This window comes from Nyctereutes procyonoides, unplaced genomic scaffold (genome assembly GCF_905146905.1).
Source record: "Nyctereutes procyonoides isolate TBG_1078 unplaced genomic scaffold, NYPRO_anot_genome, whole genome shotgun sequence".
Lineage (NCBI taxonomy): Eukaryota > Metazoa > Chordata > Mammalia > Carnivora > Canidae > Nyctereutes > Nyctereutes procyonoides.
Window position 1 is genome coordinate 14,557,608 of NW_026575024.1, and position 27,082 is coordinate 14,584,689.

Genomic DNA, 27,082 nt, shown 5'->3' on the forward strand with positions numbered 1-27,082 from the left:
AGAAAGGATTGGATGATATAATGCACATGATGCTGTTAGTGCAGGCTCTGGGACAGAATAAGCATTCTGTAAATATAAGTTATTGTTTCTCCCATTCCTGTACATAGGAATAATAATTTAATACAGTTAAAGATAGAATAATTATTTTAATTAGAGAATGAAGGAGATAATCAAATATGAGGGAATGCATAGTTTTTAAAGTAAGCTTAAAGGATTGATTTAGAAACCATAATCCGAGCATTCTCTTATCCCTGACTCAAGACAGTATAACTGGTTTCAAATCCCTGATGTTAAAATATACCTCAAGATCATCTTCATAAATACAGTTTAAGTGAAAAGTCCAATCCTTTCCCCTCCCAGTTTGAGGAGTTTAATCTGTGATAACCGCTTTCTTGCCAGTATGGTGTTTCAAATGGCTTTATCTTTATCATCACATATTTCCAATTTAGTAATTACTGATTGTTAGTTGGTTTTCGACTAAACTTTTGGAGAATTTTATTTCATTTGTAATCACTTATTGAAATTGTATAGGCTTCTGGATTCTTTCAACTGCAAACAGTGGTACTGTCACTAAGTACAGCGATTCATACTGCACTTTGTTTAACATGGTCCTTATGGTTTTCCTTTGTGATAGCTTGTGATAAAAACTGATTTTAAGGTGAAAAGAGTTTTTAGGATAGTACAATTAAAAAATAGAGCAAAGCAGTTTTTGGTACTATGAATGAAACATGCATTTTTATTTATAGCATTATACAAAGACCGTTGTGTGAACCCTGTCTAGCATATTAGTCTAAAATAGTACATTAGGCATTGTGTCATTCTTTGAAAGTTCTTTGCCCCAATCTTTTGTGACTTAAAACAGCTCTACCGTTTCCTGTGTGACATGTTTTCTAGATTATTTTCTCGTTTGTTCCTTTTATGTAGATCCCTTCAGTTGGTATTTTTCTTATCTAAAAATCCTTACCTGAAAAGTGCTTTTAACTATTTTCAGAAGACTACTTAAAAGATATTCAGGCCAAAGTACCTTGTAGTGATGGTGATTTTTGAATGGCATTCACCTTGCTAATCTACTTAACAAAGTCTAGAGGTACCAAGCAGGCTGAAGTGAGAGAGGTGCTAAGAGACTGACTTTGGATCTTAAGGCCATTTGGCCAGTATGAGATAGAGCAGGAGGAGAAAGAAGCATCACAGTTGCCATTATCCTCTCGTTGATTAAATTCTCTCCAGTTGTGGTTCTCTACCAGATGTCCAGAAAGGTGCCCAAATTGACTTTGTCTTTTTTTTTCCTTTTCCTTTATTTTTATTTCCTTGAGGTAGACTATATGTCTCTAAAAGGATTTAAGAAGGTAAAAATCTGATTCATCTAATTAATACAAAAGCCCCCTTTACCAGTTCCAATATTTACATTTTCAAAGAGAAACTTACTCAAATGAATGTCTAACCTCCCTCCCAGTTGATGGGTCATTATGACAAAAAATTGAGATGGGGCAAGAGGTTTTTTTCCCCTTGACTCTTTAAATCTTTATTACACTTTTGTGATCAGCTCCCTGAAGTTATATGTTCTTTTGGTAGCTTCTCTATTCTTCCTGCATTTCTGAACTCAGAGGTTTTCAAAAGTTCTGTGTGACCATGTGTTAGGATATTTTTGTATATTAGGATTAATAGTGATGACAGTATTGTTTTCATAACTCTCACTGAAACCCATCCCCCAACCCTCCTCTAACCTGAGCAGTCCTTTTGGGTGGCAGTGAAACTATCAGAAATTTCCAAGTCTCATTTTCTCCATATCTCGCCCAAAATGGAGGTATAAGAATTCTTAAATAGAGGTGAATAAACAAACACTTGACACTTAAGAAAAAAATTAAGAAAATGGTCTCAGAGTTCTCTTTTTTTACAGAGGAAACATAAGCCACACTATCCAGATATAATTAATTGCTTTAGACTATTTGATGAAAATACATATTAGGAAGCAAATTATAATCAAATGGTTTAAAGATATAATAATTTTGAATTTTAAATAATTTGCCAAAAATTGCAAAAAAATTTCACTAACTTCAAAGTACAGTATTTACCTCATTCATTCTAAATAGAACCAGTTTTGCCCCAAAAGTATGTAATTCATGACTACATTGGTCTCCCCAGTCCTATTTGTAGGTGCTCACAGAACTGGATATAATTAAACAGTGTAATAGTCCTTTTCATTTCATATGGGCAAATTATATAACATTAATAGAAACTTGCCAACTAAAATAGTACCATATGTTCTGTACTCTAACCTAAATGTTCAGGTCAAGTCAATGTTTAGAGAAGTGTTCTTTATTCACAAGACCATTTAATAGTATTTGGAATCCTGCTGGGAGATATGGTGCTTATTTAGAAGATATCTTCACACCCCTACCACCCTCAGTGTATTCCAAAGATACTTTATAAACTACTTAAACAATCAAAGAGATGACATTTTCCTCTGAATCCTAGTCACCCCATATTAGAGAACAGTATGAAGTGAGTAGACTAGGTTAGTAGGCCCTTCTAAACCTGAACTGATAATCTCTACAGTAACACATAAGAGAACCAGGTATTATTCCCTATAAGATTTATCATTATATGATGTGTAATTCAGATATTGCCAAACTTTCAGGGTTGTAAGTGAAAGTTCTACTTGCCATACCAAAGCCATAGTCAGTACTGGCTAAGTCCTATATAGACATTATTTTCTGATCGTTTTAAAATAGAGGGATGATAGCATTGTGTCTACTTAATTGAAAAATATGAGAAGCAACTTGGGGTGAAATATGCTTCTCTTACTTAGACTTATGTTACTTTCAGTTTATCAGAAGTCATTTTTCTAGATTATAATAGAAACTGACTTAAAATGAAACTGAAAATCATTCTCACTTGAATAGAAACTCAAAAGTTGACAACATAGCAGGGTACTGTGATCTCACATCATAGGACTCCCGTTGGAATTTTTTAAATACATAATTACTATTTTAAAGCACTCTAATTATGTGAGTGCTTAATACCATTTAATGTCATTAAATACACTACTAATTGCTTACTATGGAACAAGGGGAACAAAATTATACTGCAGCAGGACACAGTTTCATTTCTTCATTCAACCAAAGATTCAGATTTTTAATACATTTATTACTCTTTAAGTCCTAAAAATTGGCCTTTGTTACCTTTGGGCATAGATTGGTACATTTCATTTCCTTAGATATTGCATCAGTTCTTCCTTATATGTGGTGTTTTTATTATTCACTTCAATTTTTTCAAAGCAGATTTGTTTTTCTCAAGCAGACTTTACATAAATTAGCTTTTCTCTAAGTTTGTATGATTCCACTGTTCTCCCTTACATATTAGTAAATGCCACATTTCTCTAATGAAAACTTCTTATGTGGAGTGTTTTACTATCAAACCAAACACCAATTCTTATTCTTAGGTACTTACCTGTGAGGGTTATAGTTGCTAACCTGTAATATACTTCATTAAAAAATTTTTTCCTACATCTCATTCTAGAACATTCTATCCAATGGGATGCAACACCGAGCACATTAAAAGTAGACCCTGCTTCATGGCATGTTGGAAGTTTTAAGACAACGGCCAACTGTTTCTTCTTTATAACATAAAATGGAATTATTTGCCTTTGCTCTTTTTTTTTTTTAACTCTGTCTCTCCCACTGTCCTGTACTTACCCACACAAAAAAAATTCTTACAGCTGACACTCCAAAGTCTAGAAGGCAACCTTTTCTACTTTTGGAGGGGGCAGTTGTTAGGTTTGGGACTTGGCAGAGTGTCAAAGCATTGTGTTAGCTAGAAAACTGAGGGATATTCCTTACCAAACCATGACAATGTACTGCCGTAACTTAATAAAAATTGCCCAAGTGACAGTGTGTCTGCTGAATGGATTTTCTTACACCATCTGGTTGTCATTGTAGTTTTTTTGTTGTTGCTTTCATTTGAAATGTGCTGATGATTTTGTTTTTATTCCGTAGCATTGAACAGATGGGTTGATTATTCTTTTCAGATATTAATAAGGCAGCGGAAAGAAGAAATATGAATACGGCTCCATCAAGACCCAGCCCCACACGAAGGTAAAGTACCCTGAAGCAGTGAGTTACCTTGGGAGAGTTGGGCTCTGGGGAGTTAAGCCCAACTTCGTACATCAAGGGTCTTTTCTTCCCCCAACAAATCAGAAACGCTCAAGCAAACAATAAGAACATGAACCTTGTGTGAAGGGCCTTGCTGCTTTTTTTAAACATACATCAGGAGATGCAGAGAAGCTTTGCGTTTTCGGTGACAAACCCAGCAAGTTCAGCCTGCAACATGAGTTGCAGGCGATTGGAAGAGGATAAACCTCTGTCTGTCCCCAGCTCACGTGTCATTGGGAGCCTCCACAGCAGGAGGAGTGCCCCAGGGTCGTTGGTGTGTGCCATGCTGCACTGCAGTGGGCAGCAGAGATTCGACTCTTCATTCCAAATGGCTGCCGGTCCAGATGTTAACCCAGGTTTATGGAAAGTGCTGCTTGAGAGATGGCTGCTGTGCCTGTGCTGCAGATCCCCTGTTTGCTCGCATGCTTGGGTTACCGTTTGAGGGGAAATAAAAAGGGCAAAAACTCTCCAGCTCTCAAAAGTCTCCCTTTTTCTTAGCTTTTCTGGAAATAAAAGGTATTTCCATAACATATACAAAAGAAGTAGTTCTGATGTGTACCCTTGAGATACGCATTAAATTGGCCCCTTCTCTCAAAGAAGAGCCTTATTAACGTTACCATTTACACCAAAGATACAGTATCCAAACTAGCTCCCCAACAGTACACAAGTGGATGCAGTGTGTGCACTTTTGTGTGGAATGCAGACAGATATGATATATTTCATATCTGGTGTCTTTGGTGGCCCAAATGGATACTCAGTATGGATTTTGCTTTTGCCTCTCAGTAAAAATAACAGTTTTCCACAATAAACTACATATCTAAACTACATACCATGGTAGACGACATTTCCTACAATGAATGGAACACTGCTCAGTATGATGAATCCTAGTCTGTACTGGTAGCTCCACAGGTCACCTGGAATAAGATACCCAACTAACTTACACATAACATACAGCTGTCCTTTGAGACAAAAACATCTATTTTTTTTTCCTCACAGGAAAAAAGGCTGCTCTATGTTTGGTGTATGTTGCCCCCACTTGGATGTGAAGGGTGGGTATTTTGTAAGCTACCAGGAATAGATTAGACATGACTGCTCTGTGAAGTTCAAGCAGACTGTAGCAGCAAGGTAGTGATTTCTGTTGGATTCTTTGAGCACTCTGCCGTGCAGAGGAGTTAAATCTGACACCATAACTACAGCTACACTACAGCCACCAGGTGGATGCCCTGGCCATCCATTGGTCTCACTGCAGAAGTGAGCATACACATTGGTATTCTGTTCTCTCTAACAGCATAAGGAATACCTGTAGCTTGCAGGTAAATACTGTATTGATTGATTTTCTGGGTATGTGTGAGTATCCTGAAGAACTTAAATGAATCCTGCAGAACTTCAGCAGTTCCATATAATGTCTGCTTCCATTATGCTGCACCAAATCATGCTGTAGATCTTGGGAAGTCCCATATTTGTTGCTTCTCATTGCCCCAGTAAACATGGAATACAGGGGGCTACAAGTTTACATCAGATGGTCTGAAATATGGGACATTCATTGGAAGCTGTGGTTGCCAACTGGCTTGAAAGGAGATGCAGTATGTATCCAGTTTCCAAGGAGCTCTAATGGATGTGTTACTGAACTAGGTAGCATACCAGAAGGGTGTATGGAATTGGTAACTATAAAGACACTGACTTCAATAGTAAAATCCTCTCCCCTCTTTTGTCCCCATGATGCTTATAATCTCTGGATAATGTCTATGTATTTTTGCAGCAACCCCCCCCCAAAAAAAAATAACAAAAAACAAAGCACATTGCAGAATACAGAGTAGTTCCTGTTTGTGCTCTTGATTTATATCATCTTATTAATAATTCTTAGCTAAATACTGTTAATATTTCTAATTGAATACAGTATTCAACAAACATTGGCAATATTGAGGAAATAACCATTTCCCCTGCTTAGAATCCAGTATAGCTGTTGCCAGGGCATTAACTTAAAAAGATTAATTTCATCCCAGTTTAAAATGCAGCTCTATAATTTCATCTATAATGAAAGAAAAAGCTATATGCTTTTATTCTTTTTTTAAATAGCTTCCCCCCCCCCAAAAAAAAAAAAACCATACAATTGGAGGGGATTTTTAAAATGTTCTCCCTACAGATATATAAATATGTCACTTTTATATACCTTTTAAAATATCTCCTTCCTCAGAAATAATTTCTAAAATGAGGTTGTTTGGGATGTGGATAGGGCAGTAGCTTCCTGCCTTTTTTTTTTTTTTTTTTTTTGCAATCAATAGGAGGCACAGTTGGGCTAATTTAATTTCCATCAAGAATCAGTCTTCCCCTTTGGTGCTATGTCCCTAACTGGGTTCCTCAGCATGTTATTTAACATGATGAAGTGTCATATAGTCATGCTTATTAATCAGGTTCAGGGAAGAAGGATAATCACATTTAGTAAAATCCCTTCTGAGCCTCGTCTAAAACCTGAGTAGAGAGTCCCAGTTTTTTACTTTTAAGAATAAAAATTTTAAAACTCTTAAGCCAGATAAATTTGAATATTATACTCAAAACAGAACACTAACATTTTGTCGTCATCACATTGATCATGTATCGTCTCTTACAGGATACCAATAGGGCAGAAATAAAATGGAATAAGTAGGCAAGATGGATGACTAGCCTGGAAGAATCATTTCTCTAAGGGTGAACACTGGATATCACTCTTTGGGTGGATACTTCCAGTCAGAGCCTTGAAGTAATTCCAGATATACCAGTCTGTTGACAAGAGCCAAACTGCCGCCTTTTGGCAACCCTAATCATTTATGTGTCCCCAGCCATAGGGAATGCATTGTTCACAGGGGGGAAAAAAGCATATTTGTGGCAAATATTTCCCTTAAGTTGTATTTTTATGTCTTCAGTGTTGCTCCTTTTAATAAAATTGTTTCTAAGTATTCTGGCAAGACCTTTGTAACACCTTGTTTTGCTGGACGTTAACCTTGAGTGTCAAAACACCTAAGTATCTTTGGGAGTTTTCACAGGATTATCACCTCTTCAAATGTCTCTAAGCCACAGTTCTGCTGGCATTGCTCTCTGTTCAGTAATGTGCCTCCCTAATGACTCCAGCTGTCAGTGTGTAATTCTGACAATATTGGTCCAGCCAAGTACAAAACTCTGCATCAGGAATCTGCTCTGGATCAAATTTCGGCCGGAATTCTCATTATTTAACCCTTGGACCACTTCATTGGACTCTTGAATAACATTACTTAGTTACCATGTAAGTTGTCTAGCATTGGTGCTAGGCACTGGCCCTTACCCTCTTCAAACACTGGACCATGATTCTGGTCGTACCTCAGATGTTCTCAGTTTCTATCTTCAGCTCAACACCCTGGCAATCCAGGTCTTGGAGCATACCCCTACACAGATGTGGCCTCCAAGTGAGAGTCTGCATTTCCTAAACCTTCCTGTCTGACATTAAAAAAGAGCAAATAGAACTAATTTGTCTACATCAAAAGCTCTGCAGAGAATTTTCCCCACGTGTTAAGGATGTTAAGCTTGGTGCCTCTTTTGGTGAAAGTCATCGGGGATTGGCTCATCAAAAATCCTAGCTATAGACAAGTTTCTTATGTGGCTCAAGATGAATTCTATCTGCTCTACAATGCTCATTCCTTTGACAACCAATTGCTCCTTGGGTATGAGACAACACTAGCTCTAGGTGGGCCTCGCAAGTTACGATTCCAGGCTGCGATCACCTCTGCACTCGGTTCTCAGCAAGTGCCACCTCTACCAACGGAAAACTTCTCTATTTGTGCTTAAGAAAATCATCAGCATGTTTCCTAGGGAGAAGCATGGACACTTAGAAAACTTGGATCTGTGAGGTGTGATATCTCATTGCACCCCATATCCTACCAGCACCTAATGGCAAAATACTGCACAGGTCTATTGTTTCCGTTTCTCACAGTAGCATGGAGCCATTGTGGTGGGGGATCAACATCACACAGCAGCCAGCTATTTAGATAATGATATTTGTGGACGGTATCTGACAGAAGTACCAAGAACTATTGAAGAATTTTTTTTCAGGAGCAAAGAAAGAAAAAAAAGCTGGCCCGCCCAAAGAAAATATTCCAGTGAACAGAAAGGAGATGCCAACAAAAAGGACAGAGGCGCTCCTCCATGACATTCTGTAGAACAAAGGACACCATCCTGGGCTTGTGGTTTCAGTCTCTGGAGGAAAAGAAGTTCAAAGTCCATCACAGTCTTCCAAGATGACCATCTGTCATTTCTTACTCTTTAGGCTCTCAAATACCTGGTGCTCTGCATACCTCTTTAGTCCCAGGAAGAAAAGCATTTCTACCAGAAGCATGTCACTTAACCATCTGAGCCATGGCTTTTCCTTTTACCCCTCTTCTCTTACCTCTCAAATGTTTCCAAATGATATGACTGTATTTCTCTCAAGGCAAAGAGCATTTGGCTTTTCTCCCTCAGCTGAATAGATGAGAAATTTATAACTACTTTAGTAGTGTTTGTCATCTGCCTTCAGTTTGTGGACCCTGGTGCTGAAATTTATGTAACTGGTTCAGTTTAAAGGTTCAATTTCCTTTTAGCCTCTAGTGAGCTGGTACCTGAGGGTACACTGCATTTGGTGTCCAGTAAAACCTCTGGTGCTGTGAGATGAGATTGTGAACCTATTCTCCAGAAACTTACTTTTTATGACCCACTTCTTGTCTAAGGTCAAGCATCTCATTCAGAGGCTTCGTCTTCGCGGCACTCTGAATCCTGCACCCTGTACCTCCCTTTTATTAGCTGGTTCTTGTTTTGAGAAAGATGTTGGGGCCAGCAGCAGGAGCGCTTTTGTTCTGGGGAGTTCTTTGTTTGGGTCCTAAAGTGACCCCAAAAGGTTTTTTGTTTTTGTCTCTAGAAGAACAGCTTCTGCTATACTGCTCCTCTTTTGGAGAAAAGAGAAAAGCTATGCCTTTTCTTATTATTATCTTTTCTGTTCCTACTTCCACCATTCCTTTGGTTCTCTCCCCCATGTGAATATCATCTTTTCTACATTTTACTCAGAAGGCAATTGAGGGGGAATTAGTTTTGTTGCACATGGACTTAGATTCATTGAGGGAAAGGGAGTGCTTGCCTTCCCGCACTAGAAGCATGAACTGAGACTTTGGGAATCTAGGGTTGTGGTCAGCCTCCAGGGATGGACTCTGACAGGTAAGTAAGGTATTTCAGTGGATTCAAAAGAATGAGAGCAGTATGGCATTTTTAATTATCCTAAGGCTGTGAATAATGTGCTGTGACTCAGTGTTCTTAATCTATATCCGCACCCCTCATTTCCACCACGGAAGACTTTGTGTGTGGTCTTTGGTCTGTTAGGTTCATGTTATATCTCATCCCTGATTGCCAAGAACACTTGAAATCTGATTCTACCTCTAATGACTACTTCTGACTGCTCCCCAAGTCAGGTTTTTGGATCATTAATCCAAAAATATTTACAGTTATCCCTTCCCATAGGATCCTAAATGTTTTCCCACATTACGTACTAAACTCCCTGGTCTCCCATATGTTTGTTCCCACAAATCAAGAGTACTTATGAGCCTTAAAATATGTGACAAGAACTTTTCATAGATCCAAAATTGGCGTTTGAATTATTTTTGCTGTGCCCATGTGGATGAAGTGAAATTGAGGCTTTCGACCAAGCTTGATGGCATCATGATGGCTGCCTAATATATGTAATCATGGCAGATGACAAAAGTATAAACCAAATAATGATGCCTGCTCACAGTTTAAACATTTATTGAACTCCATTCTGTTGTCCTAGAGATCCAAAGACTTCAAGAAAGCTTACTCTTTAGTAGAGAAGCCATGTAAACAGATAATTACAGAACTGTGTGATAAGTGCAGTGATAGAAATATGTACAGGAGCAAAATTCATTCAACATAAGTCATGGGGCATCTGCTGCATGCCAGACATTATAAACTTACATAGTGGGTTGATAGTGGAGAGTCAGATTGACAATCCTTGTCCTCGTGGACTCGCAGTCTAGTAGAGCAGACAGACGTTACACAAGTAAATAGATATGTCAGATTGTGACGAATGACAAGTAAAAACAGTGCTATGAGAAAGTGTGGCCGGGATTTAAGGGCAGAAAATAAACTTTTAGACTCTTAGAATCTGGAGTAAGAGACACATACTATGCTGAGACATGGAGAATGTGTACAAATCTGTTCTTGCTGCCCAAGTAGAGGCATCAGGAAAAACCTTGGCTAGTTACAGGTGAAAGGCCAGCATGGCTAGATAGTGGTAAACTTGGGACTGGAGGGGATGAGGTTTGAGAAGACAGCCAAGTTTCTTACCAGAGATTTTGGATTGAATTCTCAATACTGTGGGAAACCAGTGAAGGGTTTTTACATATTTGAAAAATCACTTTAGAATAATTTGGAGAAAGATTAGAAAAGGAGCAAGAGCAGAAATGGGGAAATCTTTCACCATGGTAGAAGTCTCTTGGCTATGGTTTTAGAGAGAGGTCATTATGGATTGGCCTGCAGCATTGCTAACGGATGTCAAGAAATGTGGACAGAATTGATAATCAGTTTCAGAGAAAGAATGAACAGAACTTGCAAATGTGATTGGAAGAGCGGATGGGGCTTCAGAAAAGATGACATTCAGTTCCCTGACTTGAGCAACTGAGTAGGTGGGTGTGCCATTTACTGAGATGGAAATGACTGGAGGAGGAGCATGTTTGTTGGGAAAGTCCAGGAGTTTAAGGGCAAATTTTATGCAGGTGCTGATCCTTAAATAGGTCAAACAAGAAGACGTTGTGAAAAGGTAAATATCAGATAGAGATGAGTAATAGAAATAGTAAGTGCTCTAAGAGTTGAGCAGCAGGAAAAATCAGCAGTTATTAGGGAGATTAGAGATTCTTGGAAGATTTGAGACATGATCTTGCCTGAGAGGAAGGCACAGGAAAAATATTACAAGTTGGAAAACTATATGAATAGAAATCCTGAAGCAGATAGGATCATGTGAGTTAAATCATTAGAACAAAACTGAGAAGGTTGAATCAGGAAATGAGAGAACAATAGTAGGGAAGGGTCCAGATTTGTTAGGGAGGGGTATCTAGAAGTATGATTGTCAAGCTGCAGTTGGTAACAGGTGGAGATTGGGATGATTAATCTGGTATTTATGTGTTGAATGAATTGAAATCTGGAAGATTGGTTTTGGGTTTGGGTTTTTGTTTTTTGGAAACTTGGTATCAAGCATAAAAATAAGGGTTTGGGTTATACTTGTGAATCCAGAGGGAATGAAAAGGAAAAGTGACAAGGATTCTACTGACTAAATGGGGAAAAGAAAGGAAGAATCAACATTTCAACATTGACTTTCAAGAACATAAGCCTTGGTTAATTAGAAAGATGATTTTCGGCAGAAGTGAAAAATTTGTGAATGGGACTAAGAAGTGGGTTGAATAAGAAGTTTTTTTGTTTTTGTTTTAAAGACTATTCATTTGAGAGAACACGAGCAGGAAGGGCAGAGGGAGAGGGTGAAGCAGACTCCCCACTGAGCAGGGAGCCTGATGTGGGGCTCAATCCCAGGACTGTGAGATCATGACCTGAGCCTAAGATGATTAACCTACTGAGCCACCCAGGCACCCCAAATAAGAATTTTAGACATTTTGAGACTGAGTTTCTGGTGGGGTGGGATGTCTTACGAGGAATATTGAATGGGAGTGGCCCAAACGTATTTGTGACTTCACAGTTTAAAAAAAATTAATGAAAAGGAACTGGGTTCTGCATTAAATTCAGATTGAGAGAGACCACTACTCAATAACTATGTTGCGAAGACAGAAAAGCTGAATGTCTTTATACTTTATTGTATGTGTCATATTGTGCTTCCCCCCCCCCTTAATTTGATTATCCTGCTCGATATTTTAAATGACGTTTTCTGTACTTCAGGAACAACTACTTTGATCACTGTTACTTTGTATGAGATTGTGCATTTGCTCCTTTTTTTCTTCATGAGTCTTCATATGTCCCTTCAACTTTCACCCCTTTTAGAATCTCTTTCAAACATGTCTGGTGGGGAAAAGCAGGTTCTAGGGGGAAGATGCTTCCACTTTGAAAACCTGGAGATTGAGATGATAGCATGGCATGTGTAAGGAATACTGAATTACTCCCTGATACCTGACAAATACTGTGACCCCTGCCAGAATCTTTGGCTTTGAGTCATACATTATTCTTCTTTTGATGTCCTAATCCTTTGAGATCCTGGAACCTACTAGTCTTTATTTGCTGACCAGTTGGGTGACTGTCTTCAAATTTTAGTCATGTTCTCACTGTTTGGCTGCCGTGTTTTAGAGAAAAATGCTTGGAGAGGGTGGGGGCTTCCTCCAATAAAGAGCTGAAGGGTTGGCTACCTTCAATTTCTTTGTCTTAGCTCCTTCTTGCTACCTCCCACAGAGATCCATATGGTTTTGGAGACGGTCGAGATACACGACGTGATAGATCCCCAATCCGAGGAAGTCCAAGGAGAGAGCCCAGGGATGGCAGAAATGGCCGGGATGCCCGGGATAGCAGAGCCATGCGAGATCCGCGAGACTTGCGGGACCACAGAGATAGCAGAGACATTCGGGATCACAGAGACAGCAGAAGTATGCGGGATGCTCGGGACATGAGGGACCTTAGAGACTTTCGTGATCTAAGAGACTCTAGGGATTTTCGAGATCACCGGGATCCCATGTACGACAGATACAGAGATATGAGAGACTCCCGAGAGCCCATGTACAGGTACATATACAGCCATTTGCTTGGATTTCTGTTGTTGTTTTTTTTTGTAACAGTCTTTTTATGGGTGTTCTGCTGAACTAATTGAAGGCTCTGTGAGGGCAGCGACTTTATCAGCCTTATTTTTCTAATGTCTAGCAAGTGGCAGATGTGCTACTCAATAAATATTTGCTAAATGTGTGAATGTTTGATGAATTATGCTTAGTGAATGAATCTGGATCTCTTCATGTGACCTATGAAAGGCAGCATTGTATAGATGGGAAAAAAAAGCACAAATCGTTTTCGCAGTGCACAAACACAGGGAAGATACACACGTGGCCAGCAGGTCTGTGAAAAGAGGCTCAACATCATTAGTCAACAGGGAAATGCAGTGTCAAAGCCACAGTGAGTTACCACTTCACACCTACTAGGATGACTATAATCATCTATTAAGGAAAACAACAGCAAATAACAAGCAATAACAAGTATTGACAAGGCGTGGAGAAATAGAACCCTCCATACATTGTTGGTGGGCATATAATAGTGTGGCTGCTATGAAGAACAGTTGGTGGGAGATTCCTCAAAAAATCAAATAGAGCAGAATTACTCTGACCCATCAATTCCACTCCTAGGTATATATCCAAAAGAGGGACTCAAACAATTACTTGTATGTAAATGTGCATAGCAGCACTCTTCACAGTAGCTGGGGGTGGACAAAACCTGAATGTCCACCAAGAGATGAATTGATACATCCATACAGTGGAATACTGTAAAATGGAAGGTAATTCTGACACCTGCTACAATAAGGATGATCTTGAAAACATAATGCTAAATGAAATAATCCAGACAAAAGAACAAGTGTTGTAGGAGTCCACTGACATGAAATATCTAGAGAAAGCAAATTCATAGACAGAAAATAGATTAGCAGTTACAGGGATGGGAAGTGAAGAGTTACTGCTTAATGGGTATAGAGTTTCTGTTCTGAGTGTTCTGCTCAGGGTGATGAGAACTTTGTGTTTCTTTGAAATACTATTTATATATGTATTTTAAACCATAGTTTTTAAAAAACACTTTTAGGTTTTTAGACAAGAGGGATGGAGAAACATCAAAATTAATATCCATAGTTATTGTCAGTTACTTTGCATTTACTTTAATCCAGGGACTATTCTGAGAGCTTTTTGTACATCCCCCCCCCCCCCCGGTCATTTTGCAATGATTGTTAACACAGTCACAGCCACAGAGCTGATAAGTGGTGAATTTCAGACACAGACCTTGTTTGTCTAATCTATATGCCCTGCCTTACTGTGTCGCTTCCTCACAGGGGACTGGGTGTTGAAGAATTCTGTATCTGAGTTTTACAGCATAGGTGAGTTTTAACTTTGTGAGCATTTCTTCCACTTTTCAGGAGAGAAAGCTCTTATGACCGATACCTGCGAATGGATGACTATTGCAGGAGGAAGGACGATGCTTACTTTGACCGCTACAGAGATAGCTTTGATGGACGAGGCCCTCCAGGCCCAGAAAGTCAATCTCGTGCAAAAGGTAAAGCAGCAGTTTATTTCTTTTACTGGTAGAACACTTGACAAATGAAACAGGAAATGAATAACCAACTGGAAAGGGACTAATGACTTGGTGGAGCATTCCACGAAAAAGAAATACAAATAGCCTGCTATAGTGTGTAGGGATCATTCAGCTTAAAAGTAAATCATCAAAATGCAAACTATTTTTAGAAAGTCCTGAAGAATAATTTAGAGAGAATGTGTATGTTATGATCTTGGCCTACAAGTAGTTCAGGATTCACAATAAGGCCTATAACTTATTATTTATTTTTTAAATAATGCTGTTTTGGGTTTTTTTTAAAGATTTTATTTATTTATTCATACAAGACAGAGAGGCAGAGACATAGGCAAAGGGAGAAGCAGACTCCCTGTGGGGAACCCGATGGGGGATTCAATTCCAGCACCCTGGGATCATGACCTGAGCCAAACGCAGATGCTCAACCACTGACCCACCCAGGTGCCCTGTAACTTATTTTTATAGAAAGGGACAGTCCATATTTCAGTTTTCCTTGTTGGTTTCTTACAGAGCGTTTGAAACGTGAGGAACGACGTAGAGAAGAACTTTATCGTCAATATTTTGAGGAAATCCAGAGACGTTTTGATGCTGAGAGGCCTGTTGATTGTTCTGTGATTGTGGTCAACAAGCAGACTAAGTAAGAATCCTTTGGCTATTTCTCCTGCGTAAGGAGAAAGGTTAGAAGAGAAATTAAAACTTCCTTTGGCAGTTGTACCCACTGAATTTGGGCTGTGTATTCTAGCATTGCTCTCCTGTGTTCACCCAGAGTTATGTCATTTATAGCTTAACAGAAAACCCATTGCAAACTGGCTCTGGCCCCAAAGCAAAATTTTAGTTTGCTTGACTGGGAGCTTCAGATATGGCCACATCCAGGGTCTCCAAACCATGTCATCAAGACTTGGTCTCTGTGTCACCTTCATTCTCAGACAAGCTTTCTACCTTAAAAGGCAGAAGGGCACTGATCCTAGACATTTATCTTAGCAGAAGCTTCTCTTTCCCAGTGCTTCCACCTAAAGGCCTGGAACTGTTTCTCACTGGACTGACCTAGCTCACTCTCCCATCCTTGAACCAGCAGTGCTGGGATGCCTTGATTGGCCAGGGCTAGGTCATATACCCATTCCTAGAGCTAAAGGTGCAGTTGGGCCTATGGAATCATGTGGACGGGGTAGGAGAAGGGTGCTTTCCCAAAGGAATATTGAAGAGAGGATATATGTTGGTCATGCAAAGCAATAGATGCCCCCTTGATGGAAAAACCCGAATCCCCAGTGCTTTGGGAGGCACATGTCTCTGCATTTGTCAGCCAAGCCTTCTTTGTGTAGTGCCATGATCTTGCAGAACTGTTAGGAGACCCTTCTAGCCAGTCCAGAGTTTACAGTACCTCTCTGCACACCTCTTTTTCACATTATTTCCTAAAGAGACTGAGCGGAGAGGCAGAAGGAAGCATAGCAACTTGCGGCTTGGCACTAGCTATCTTCCCTTTCCCCAGGTGGTTAGTAAATAACTTCATGTGTTTTCTAGCAGTTTGGGGTTAAAGAGCTAATTTCAAGGCAGAGACTAGGGAAATAGGTGTTGGGACACCAAGCGGCAGGAAGAACCTCCAGGCTCTGGGCTGCCTTGTCAGAGATAGATACCGCTTTAACTGTAGATGGCTTTTTTTTGTCCTCGACACATGATAATAGCTGTCATTTTCTGAGCACCTACTCTTCTACCCCTTTGCTGGTGCTTTACTTAAATTATTTTTAATCTTTACACTCCTCCCGTCACATATATATTCATTCAGCTCATTTCCCATATGTATGGCGAATCTAGGTACTGGGGCTGTGATGGTAAGCATGCACAGGGCCCCTTCCTGTTGTGGAGCTTACACCCTTGTCAGGCAGATGACAAAAATGGATGTATTGGTGATGAGCCCTCAGAGAAGAAGTACATCAAGGATCTAATTTAGATTGGAGAGAAGGTCAAGGGAATGACAGGAACTGAGCCATATTGTTTTGGTTTTATTGGTAAAGAAACAGTTTCATAAGAGGTTAAAGGATTTGCTTAAATCTTCACAAGTAAACAATAAGGCTGGGATCCAGACTTCTCTTTCTAGCATTAAAGCCCATGTCTTTTTCCATTATATTATGCAGCCACCCCAAAGACAGATACATGTTACAAATCTTAGGCAGGAGGATGGTGTTTAAGGAAGGACCACTGGCCTACAGGACCAAGAGAAGGACCTGGGTACTAAGTACTGTTCTGTTGGCAACTTGTGTGTGACCATTCTTAGCTAGTCATAACCACTCTGGACTAGTGTAAAAGACTAGTGTAAAAGAAGGAATTGGTCTAGATCCTTGGATCCTGAAGTGGACACTAGGGAGACACTGGATATGCTAAGATTTGAACTCGTGATAGGAGCACACTCCTGGCTGAGGTGCAGCAGTGTACAGATTGGGAGCTGGTCAGGGAGTGCTCACCTGGATCCTGTTTGTTTCTACAGAGATTATGCTGAATCTGTGGGGCGAAAGGTACGAGACCTAGCATGGTAGTGGACTTGATCTTCCTCAACACAGAGGTGTCACTGTCACAAGCCTTGGAGGATGTTAGCAGGGGTGGGTCTCCTTTTGCTATTGTCATCACCCAGCAACACCAGATTCACCGCTCCTGCACAGTCAACATCATGTTTGGAACCCCACAAGGTACGGAGGCCCAAGTATATCAGAATTCCAGAGGTAGTCACTAGTCCATTAATTCTTTCATACCTTACTCAGAAGAAGCAGATTTTGGGCAAATAACTTGTAGGTCACTCAAATATGGTAGGGCCCTTTTAGAAGCATACTGGAGAAGCCTGCATGGTCATTTCTTGAGTCTGATATTCTTTCAGTGGAGACAGTTCTGGGTCTACTGTATAGAACACCTTATATTTAGCCCATAGGTATAGACAGTAGGATACTGGCAAATGTTTAACAACTAGTTCTGGGGAGGGATCAGGAAGCAGTGTGGTTGTGGTTTACAGCATTTGCTAATCTCTGTGGTGTAAATGCTCCCACTTTGTCCTGTTTCAAGCTACCAACATGAAGTCACTTGAGAAGAGACGTGCACCCTGGCGCACACTGCACTGAGTGCAAGAGAATCCTTGATTTCACCAGACTTCGTGATAAGGGACAGAGAATACAACAGGCGATGAGGATACTGTGTACAAGTGTATTAGAGGAGCTGAAGGGGCAGAAGGGCAAGGAGGAGGCCCAGGAAGCCCTTGAAGCCCTTCCCTGAAGTCGCTTTTAGTAGTAGTAGTAGTCCCAACTCAGAATGTTGGGACTCGGCCAACTGACGCCCTGGTCATTGCTCCTCCAGAGCAGACTTTTACCTCTTCCCACCACACTTGGAACCTCTTTACCTGATGGGTTGCGCCCATAACCATAAAATACATAAGGCTCTCCACTAGGTCATTTGGTCATTTGTCTCTCGAGTAGTTCTCAAGATGTGTGAGGACATTTATGTAAAGTTCTGAGGCTTCTTACCACCCTGTAAGTCATGTTGCCCCCAGCTGAGGAGAGGAGGTTATTTAGGGTCACATTTGATCTTAATCCATGACCTTTGAACTGATGAATTCAAAAACAGTAGGCTGGCTCTGTGCTGAGCATCTCAGTGGAGAGCAGGCTTTACAGAAGGCCTTTTTTGGCACCCTGCGGCCTGCCTCCCATGGTTATTCCCTATGTGGTCTTTTTGAATCTCTGGGAGATGGTCGTGTTTCTTTGATTTTTGCTACAAGTCTGTGATCTAGGAATTCCCCCAAAGAACCAGCTCTGTGAAAGGTGTGTGTTCCCCACCAAAGAAATCTATTCACTTATCTTCCCAGCCTTCATCTCCTTCCTCTCTGCTCCCTATCCCACAGCTTTTTGTCACCAAAATGGTTTTCTTGCCGGTTTGAGGTTATGAAAGGCCCGGTAGAATCCAGCAGGTAGGCACTCAGGTGTGTCAGGGGATAAAATAAGTCCTGTCATTCTCTCCTGCAGAGCATCGCAACATGCCACAGGCAGATGCCATGGTGCTAGTGGCCAGAAATGATGAGCGCTACAAGAACGAGTGTCGAGAGAAGGAACGTGAGGAGATTGCCAGACAGGCAGCCAAGATGGCTGATGAGGCCATCCTGCAGGAAAGGGAGCGTGGGGGCCCTGATGAAGGAGTGCGTGGGGGGCACCCTCCAGCCATCCAAAGCCTCATCCACCTACTAGCAGACAACAGGTACCTCACTGCTGAGGAGACTGACAAGATCATCAACTACCTGCGAGAGCGGAAGGAGCGCCTTATGAGGAGCAGCACCGACTCTCTGCCTGGTGAGCTACGTGGCAGGGCCGAGGTGAAGTTCTGACTCTGCATTTCTCTAACCCCCAGGCTCTGTTGGGAGGGTGGCAGGCCCAGGCTTTTTGGGGTGGGTAAGGGGAATGAGCTCATGCCCTGGGTTCTCCCATGGGCTGTCCTTGCTGATATAATGGTAACTTAAGATCTGGGAGCTGAATTTCATTCCCTGTAGTTAATGTGGTGTTGGGTGGGCTAGGATTGCTGGCCACCTGGTAACCGAGATGGATGCCCTTTTTTTCCTTAAGTAGTCCTCTGGGGCAATTAAGCTGTTTTCTGGAGACAGCACATACCATGAAGTAGCCCCTTTGGGAAGTTGATGTTATAGTCTGTATATCATGTGATTAATGTGATCAGTAATTGTTGTTCTTCCCTGGCTGCTAAGCCTCCTGCCCATGGAGGGTATTTCAACCCGATACCTCCTCCTTCTGTCTTTTAGGCCCGATTTCCCGCCAACCACTCGGGGCGACCTCGGGTGCCTCGCTGAAGACACAGCCAAGCTCCCAACTGCTCCAGAGCGACCAAGTGCTCCCCTCTGCTACACCCACTCCAGCTGCACCCCCCACCTCCCAGCAAGAGCTTCAGGCCAAAATCCTCAGCCTCTTCAATAGTGGCACGGTTGTGGCCAATAGCAGCTCTGCATCCCCCTCAGTCGTTGCCGGAAACACCCAGAACCAGAATTTTTCCACAGCAGTGTACAGCCAGCCTCAGCAAAGATCACAGGCCTCTGGCAATCAGCCTCCAAACATTTTGGGACAGGCGGGATCTGCTCGGAACATGGGCCCCAGGCCTGGGGCTCCTTCCCAAGGGCTCTTTGGCCAGCCTTCCAGTTGCCTGGCACCTGCCAGCAACATGGCTAGCCAGAGGTCTGTGTCTTCCACAGGTATCAACTTTGACAATCCAAGTGTACAGAAGGCTCTGGACACCCTGATCCAGAGTGGCCCTGCTCTCTCCCACCTGGTTAACCAAACCACAGCACAGGTGGGGCGGCCCCAGGCCCCGATGGGATCTTACCAGAGGCATTACTGAGGCTAATCTCTCAACTACCCCCAGTCCCCTCACCCCCTGGCCTCCCACCTACTTCGTTCAAATAGTTATTTGGAGGATGTTCTCTGCGCCTCTCCAGGTCTACATCGAATGTTTCTACCACCTGCTCTCTTCTGCCTGAGGCTGTGTTGCTTATTCCTTCCAGAGTCAGAGTTTATACTGCATTTGGGGGTGTATCTTTTTTTGTTGTTTTTGTTTTTTGTTTTGTAGAAAATAAATATCTCTGGGGTCACTTGGGCAGTATAGGTGTCTCAGTTTATATGTCATGGGTTACTCTGGTCTCCGTCTGCTGTATATGGAGGTTGGGGGACAGGAGGAAGCCAAGCACGATCGGCTGAGTTTAGAATGGCATTTCATGCCAGTCGCCACCGCCTTTGTTCATTTTGAATCTACCAAGGTTTTCTAGCTTCGCGCAGGCCGACCGGAGCTCAAGCTCCTGTTCTGTAACTCCTGCCTGGGGTTGCAGAGGGCTTGGTCTGGGCTTGGTCTTGGCTTGGCCAGCAGTGTTGTCGTTGTCGTTCCTCATCCCATGTTTATGGGGCCTGCTTGAGGATTCATAAATGAACTGTTCTGGAGTTGTTGAGAGGTGTCCATGGCAGCCATAGAAGGAAGCACTTTTCTGCATCATCCAGGGTGTTTGGTTTAGGGTTTTCTCTCTTTTTTTTTTTCCTCTCTATTTCATTGGAGTTTCTCCAGTGGACTGAACAGCTCCAGTCTCCAGCAGTTCAATAGGAACTGTGAATCTGGACCCTGACCACTCACCCCCTTAACATTTCTGTCAGCCTCTTCCTCTCCAGTGCTAGTTTTCATGGAGGCTCTGAAAAGGCAGCTGGAGACTCTGGCAGGGAACACCCCCCCTTTTTTTTTTCCAAGTGATTGAGCTTTTGGCTCAGAAATCAGGCTCTTATTTTCATCTGGACTCTTGTTCTGTTTTCTGAGCAGCAGGAGGTAGGGACCATTTTGATGTCAGACTTTTGGTAGCTGGACATGTCCTTGTTACAGGTGGCTGTTCATAACTTTTGAGCCAGAGTGAAATTATTAGAGGGAGGACTTCTGGCTGCTGCTCTAAATGGAGCCAAAGGAAGCTGCCCTCTCCCTAGGGATGGTGCTCATTAGAGCCCTGTGGATCACAGTCTCAAGGGGCCCCTGGCAGGGACGAGGAAGAGCAGTGACTTCAGCTGAGTCCCTGCCAGTGGCTGAGCAAACAATGATTTCAAAAATTCAAGGTCCCCAGGTGGCAGCGTTTTATGTTCTGACCTGTTTGTGTTATAGAGTGTTTTTTTTTTCTCTTTGGAATTCTGTGTTGTTAATAAGATGAGATGATTACTTTTTAATTAAAATGAAAAAGTAAAATCTGTGTTGTCTTTTTGGGGTGTGAATATCTGCAGGGGCATTCCCTCTCAAGGTCAGAAGGTGAGGGTCCCTGATGGAGCACAGACTGGTTTCCATCTACCCCCTTTGTCATCCTCTTGTGGTCAGGCCTGAAGACCTCCTAACCCTACGCTCTCCTCATGCATCCCACCTACTTAGAAGCTTCCGTAACAGTCAAGAACTAAGCCTACTGGCTAATTTTGATGCTGTGTTAAACATCCTTATTTATGTTAGACCTATAGTGTGGCAGCAGGTTCGTCCTCTTACTCTAAGAGAGGAAAACAGGATCCCAAGGAGGCCATTTCTGGCCCCTGGCGTGAGGCACTCTCCTATTTTGATTTCATCTCATTTGCCACCTTCTGTTCTCCCCGTTATGTGAGGAGTTGAGAGAATCATAGAGTCCTAGAAGCTGTGAGTGCCTGCAAGAGCATTTAAGCCAGCCCCACCAGGAAACCCCGGGGCTGGGGAGTGAAGGGACTGCACTAGGCCTCCGGTGGGCTAGGGATCGTGCCAAGCCTGACCTGCTGAGTGCTTGCTCTAGGAGGATGATGGCAGTGCTCTCCAGGACAGGGCTCCACGGCAGTCTGAACTCGCAGCAGGCAACCAGCCCCTTTCTGTCAGTGAAGGTCAGGGTGTGATGTGATGAGCAAACTAGGCTCCTGAAGCGCTACCTCGAGTACCCCTCTTCCCACCTACTCCTCTTTCCCCCTTAAGTGTCCAAACAACACACCTCAGGCTGTAAAGGGTATAATAAAATTATTTTTATTGCATTTTGTGCAGACGGGAGTCTAAAAAATACAGTAAAAGCTGTAAAGCATTAAATGGGAGCATTCAACAATGAAGGAAAGAACCAACGCGCTCCTTTCCGTATTGGCACGAAGAACACAAGATCAGTACTGAGGCAGAATGCGGAATACTGAAACACACTGAAAATTAAAGGCAGGCCTAATAATAGTAATAAATAATCTTGATTTGGTTTGCAACCTCTCCTATATACAAGGGTTTTCAACTTCATTGCATTGCCCTGCACATAGATCGTCTAAAACAAAAGCAACACTAGTTATCACTACAAGGCTATTGAAATATTGCACTCAGAATAAAAGTCACTTGAATGGACATGAAACATCTAGCTACAATGGTTATAAAGATAATTTGATGAGTGACTTGTGATAACATTCATAACAAATATTGCACATGTAGCACAGAAAACTTGGGTTTTGTTGTGGGATGTTTGTCTTCATCAACGGAAACTTTGCTCTTGCCAACCAGACATTCCGGGCCCAGACAGCGTAACTTTGGTTCCCTAACTGGTGTTGATAAACAGCCCATTCCCCTTCTGCTCAGCCCACTGCTTCGCTGGGAGGGCTGGACCCAGCTGTGGTTCTGGGAAGGCAGTCTTCAGGAAGATGCCGGGAGGGGAGGGGGGCGGCCTGGTGTCCTAGTACAACTTTCTAAAGTCTATCTGCCCCCCTCATCAAATCTCAGAGGGCCTTGGCCTAACGGGGAGATATCCAGACCTACCTACCTCCAGCCACACCTGACCCAGTCTATAGATGGCAACAGCTCCAGCTCTTGGGCTCAAAGGGAAGGAGGTGGTGAGGTCAGGAGTACCCAGTAGCCCCAGTTCTGGGAGGCGGGCAGGATGTCCTAGGTGCAAATGTCAGGGCCCTGGGGCTGGAGGTACTGAACCCAGTCCCAGAGGGCGCTGGAACGAGCATGCAGGGCCTGCCCCCTTAGTATCGTGCCCTGGGGGAAGGGAACCCGCCCAATGCGCCTTCCCTAGGGATAGAGGGCGCCTCTGATGGGGCTGCTTGGAGCAAAAGCGCCAAGGACTGGAGTTGGAGAAGCCAAAGGCCTTGGGTCCTAGCTGGAGGAGGGCAGAGAGGCGCTAAGAACAAAGCACATGGCGACTCCAGCCCTCCCTCGGGCCCAGGTGCCTGGGAGACGCAGCTGCAGGCCGCTGCTGGGCGGCGAGGCCCGGCCCCGGGGCGCGGAGAAGGCGACGGGGTCCCCGCGCCCCGAGCTGCCAGCTGCCGGATGGGGACAGAAGAGGGAACATCAGGGGCGGCGCCGGGGCCTCCCCGGTGGGTCTGGCCCCCAAACCCAAATCGCCGACCCCTCCTCCCGCGCCTGTCCCAGGGACGCAACTCCGGGGAGGGGACGCCCTCCAGCTCCCCGGATTCAGTCTTTGGCGAGGAGCCACGGGGTCGGGGGAGCAGGCGACGAGCTGACGCGGAGAGACGCCTGCTCCCGGCGAAGGCACGGGGGCGGGGCCTCCTCGGCCGGCGCCCACCCCCGGGGAGCCCCGCCCGTCCCGGCGGCCGCGCGCCCCCGGGGCGCTGGGAGGCGGGTCTCACCCCCTCTCGGAAAAGAAATCGCGGGCAGGTCGGAAGCCGGGGGCGCGCGGGAAGGGCGAGGCGGCGAGAGCGGGGCGGGGGTGCCAAGGGGCCAGGACCACGACTCCCGCCTGGGCCGAAAGCACTTCTGCTCCCAAACTCGCGGACGCCCGGGAAAACCCAGCGTCCCGGGGCCCTGCCTCCCCGGGCGCCCCCAGCCGGAGAGCTCGACCGCGGCGAGCAGAGAAGTCCGTTGCGCTTCTAGTCACAGAAATATGGGGACGTTAAAAATACACGCGACGCCTCCTGTACACTATGTATAGGCGCGGCCCCGCCGGGGAGGTGGGCGGCGGCCGCTCGGGCCGAGGCAGCCCCCCCGCCGCGCGCCCGCGGGGCCGCCGAGGAGGACCGGGCGGGCGGCGGAGGGTCGGGCCCGCGCCTCCCCGGCCTTATTGCAGCGTCTCCTCCGGCGGGGCGAGGCTGGGCCCGCGGAGCAGCGCGCCAAAGGGGCGCTCGGGCTCCGGCCTCCGCGCGGGGCGGTCCGCTCCGAGTCAGCCCCGAGCGGCGCGGCCTCCGGGCTTCAGGCAGCGGGGAAAGGGGCCGGGGCGCGGGCACAGGGTCTGTGTGTAAACGGTGACAGCGGCAGGGGGCGCGGCGAGGGCTCCGGGGCCGCCGGCCGGGCGCGCTCGGGCCCGGGTGGCAGGTCCCGGCTCTCAGGAGTAGATGGTGATGACCTCGCGGCCGCCGCCGCGGACCAGCATCACCCGGTCCAGGTGCTCGGTGAGCACCTCGAGGAACTCCATGTCTGCGCGCGCGTCAAGGAGAACGCCTGGCCCCGCCCCCGGCCGGCCGGAGGTCGCGGCCCGCGGTAACGGAGGCAGGGACCCGCTCGGCTCTTCCACCCCAGGACTGGGACCGCGGCCCCCCGACGCCCGCCTCGCTCCCCCACCCCGCGCCTTAGGGCCAGGATACAGTTTTCGTCACCGTTGCGGTTGCGCGGAGGTCCCGGCATGTTGAGCAAAACCAGTTTGGCATCCCGGGATTTCTTCACGATGACCTCGTTCAGCCGCACGGCCGTGTGCATGCGCCGCACGTTGGACTGGTTCCTGCGGAGGCGGGGGCGGGGGCGGGGAGGGCGCGTGAGCTGGGCGGCGCAGAGCTGGACCCAGCGCCCCCCCAGGCCCAGGCGCCTGGGCGCCCGGCACCTGCTCAACCCCACACCTCTCCGGAGACCCCAAAGGTCAGGGGCACGAACTGAGGGCTCGTGGCTGAGTGAGGAGAGCAGGGACCCCGGCCAACCCAGAAGAGCGAATAAAAAAAAAAAAAAAATCCTGAAGCACTTACAAATTCTCCCACTCCCTTCAGGAAACACAAGAGAAGCAAAGAGGAAGAACGAGAGAGGGGTCAGCGGAGGAAGGAGACACTGAGGACTTGCCCCCCACGCCAGTGCATGCTGGTCCCGCTCTCCCGGCCACACGCCCTCCTCTTTTTCACTGCCTACACCTGGGAGTGCCGACCCTCGGCCACCAGCCCAACCCCCAGGTTGTCAGAAGGGGAAACCCAGACAAGGTCTGCGCTCAGTCTTCCGCGGGGACCTCCGCTGCTCGTTCGCTCTGCCATGGGGAGCAAGGACCCTGTAGGCCCACCCCACCCGAGCCCCCAGCCTCCAGGCCCCTACGGCTTCATGCTGAAGAAGTCCTTGATGCCCTCGGAGGAGACCGGACTGGGGCCCTTATTCTTCTCTGCCACCGACTTGTCCTTGGTCCAGGTGAGATGCACCTTCTCGGGATCTCCCTCGCCCTCCCCCTCAGGCTCCTCCCCCGGGGACGGAGAGCTGCTGGGGCAGCTGGGAGCGCTCTGGTCGTGGATCAGCTGCACCTGAGAGATGAAGGAAAGGGCAGCACGTGACTCCTATTTAGAGACCAAAGCTTGTGCTCCCACTGGCTGGGGCCAAACCACCCCAGCTGCACACCTCCTCCTCTGGCTTCTCCTCGCTGTCACCAGCTGTCTCTTCTGGGACGTTGAGGCGGAGCCGAGTGTTGGCTGGATTCTTTCTCCGGATTGAGCCACGAGACTCATCTGTGATACTCTGGATCTAGGGAGTGACACAGGTTAGCACCAGCTCTGCTCTCACTCACCACCCATTCCCTGCCAGGAGCTACCGTGGGAGCTGATGTTCAGCCACGGAGGCACGCTTTCGGGAACTGTACCAGTTGTTAAAATGTCGCAGTGCTTGCATACCAAATAGCTATTGGCCCACTGACCTGGCCGCTCCAACTCATCTGCAGAACCCCTGACCTCCCCACCATCCAGCAACCAAAGGGTTAACAGTTGGCCCAGCAAGGCTCTATCTTAGCATGTGGTCTGGTACCAGTTGTGATGGGTCAGTGCACTTGCCATTTCTTACTTTTTTTTTTACTATCACCCCTGGACAACATCCTCGGAGTATTCATCTTTCCCAGCTCAAAAACGTACCCATCAGTCCTTTCCCTGAGAACCCAGTAACCACAATCTGAGAAATATATTATTCACACCTGGGAGGCCCCCTCAACCATGGTCTGTCACCCTCACCTGTAGGATCTGCTACCCATTCCACATGCACCCTGTCACCTGCCCCCAAAGTCTTCAGTCCCAGAGTACCGTGGCTCATTTCCCCCAAGGACTCTGTTCCCTGAGGTGGGGCTTTCGTCCCAACTCCAAGGGACTAGTGGTCCCACGTTACTCACACCTGGGCAATCTTACACCCATACCCCATGGGAGGCTCATCGTCATTATCCCTGAGAACCCATCAACCACATCCTAGGAAGTGTGCCCCCAACTCCCACCATTAGCCACATCCCTAAATATCCATCTCTTACCCACTCTCACAGGGTCTGTCACATGATCCCTTGTCCCCCACACTCGCAGCCCACGTCCCTGAGGAATCATCATCCATACATATTTAGCTTCCACTGTTCTCCGTTGGGCCCCAGAAACCACGTTCAGAGGGGGAAATCTGTCACCCATGCCAAAGCCCTCTGCATCCTGGCTGGCAGGCTTGGTAGGTGCAGCTGCAGTGTGCCCCTGCTGCTAGGAAGCCCGGTGCTGGGAGGGGGGGTTGAGGGGAAGAAGGGTGATGAGTAATGCTCTAGGGTGAAGGCCGTGCCAGTGACCAGGAGCATGAGCCCTGGGCCATCCCTACTGTGCAGACCCAGAGCTGGCAGGAGCTTGAGGCTCTCAGAGCCCACCCGGGGCAACCTTACCTCCCGCTCTCGCTCATTCTTGGTTAAATGCATCTGTTTGAGGATCTGGGAACGCTGCTCCATCACCAGTGTCTTCTCGTAGGTGTAAGCCGAGATGTCGCTCTCATGCTGTGGGCGGGCAGGGTTGGGGGCAAGGGAGGAAAGCAGTGAGTTCAGGTGCAAGGCCAAGGGAAGGGAGGCAGACCCCCTTCCTTCTGCCAAGCTGGGGCTTCTCTGTCTAATGACCTAGGTTAACCAATAGCTGTGGGAGGCAAGGATGAAGCACAGGGCAATGCTCCTTGAAGGC

General features: G+C 45.6%; 2 protein-coding genes across 2 annotated transcripts in view; one reads left to right on the plus strand and one right to left on the minus strand.

Moving 5' to 3' along the window:
- NCOA5 (nuclear receptor coactivator 5) overlaps positions 1-20,090 on the plus strand; it is a 28,041-nt gene extending 7,951 nt beyond the window's left edge. The window contains 7 exon segments of the mRNA XM_055302552.1: positions 12,585-12,911; positions 14,293-14,429; positions 14,973-15,099; positions 16,942-16,979; positions 16,982-17,140; positions 18,458-18,778; positions 19,240-20,090. Of these exon segments, the coding sequence (XP_055158527.1) occupies positions 12,706-12,911; positions 14,293-14,429; positions 14,973-15,099; positions 16,942-16,979; positions 16,982-17,140; positions 18,458-18,778; positions 19,240-19,829 (1,578 nt within the window). The 5' untranslated portion in view covers positions 12,585-12,705 and the 3' untranslated portion in view covers positions 19,830-20,090.
- A 1,874-nt stretch (positions 20,091-21,964) lies between these two features.
- SLC12A5 (solute carrier family 12 member 5) overlaps positions 21,965-27,082 on the minus strand; it is a 28,818-nt gene continuing 23,700 nt past the window's right edge. Inside the window, 6 exon segments of the mRNA XM_055302540.1 lie at positions 21,965-24,359; positions 24,527-24,660; positions 24,899-24,913; positions 25,233-25,432; positions 25,527-25,649; positions 26,797-26,904. Of these exon segments, the coding sequence (XP_055158515.1) occupies positions 24,268-24,359; positions 24,527-24,660; positions 24,899-24,913; positions 25,233-25,432; positions 25,527-25,649; positions 26,797-26,904 (672 nt within the window). The 3' untranslated portion in view covers positions 21,965-24,267.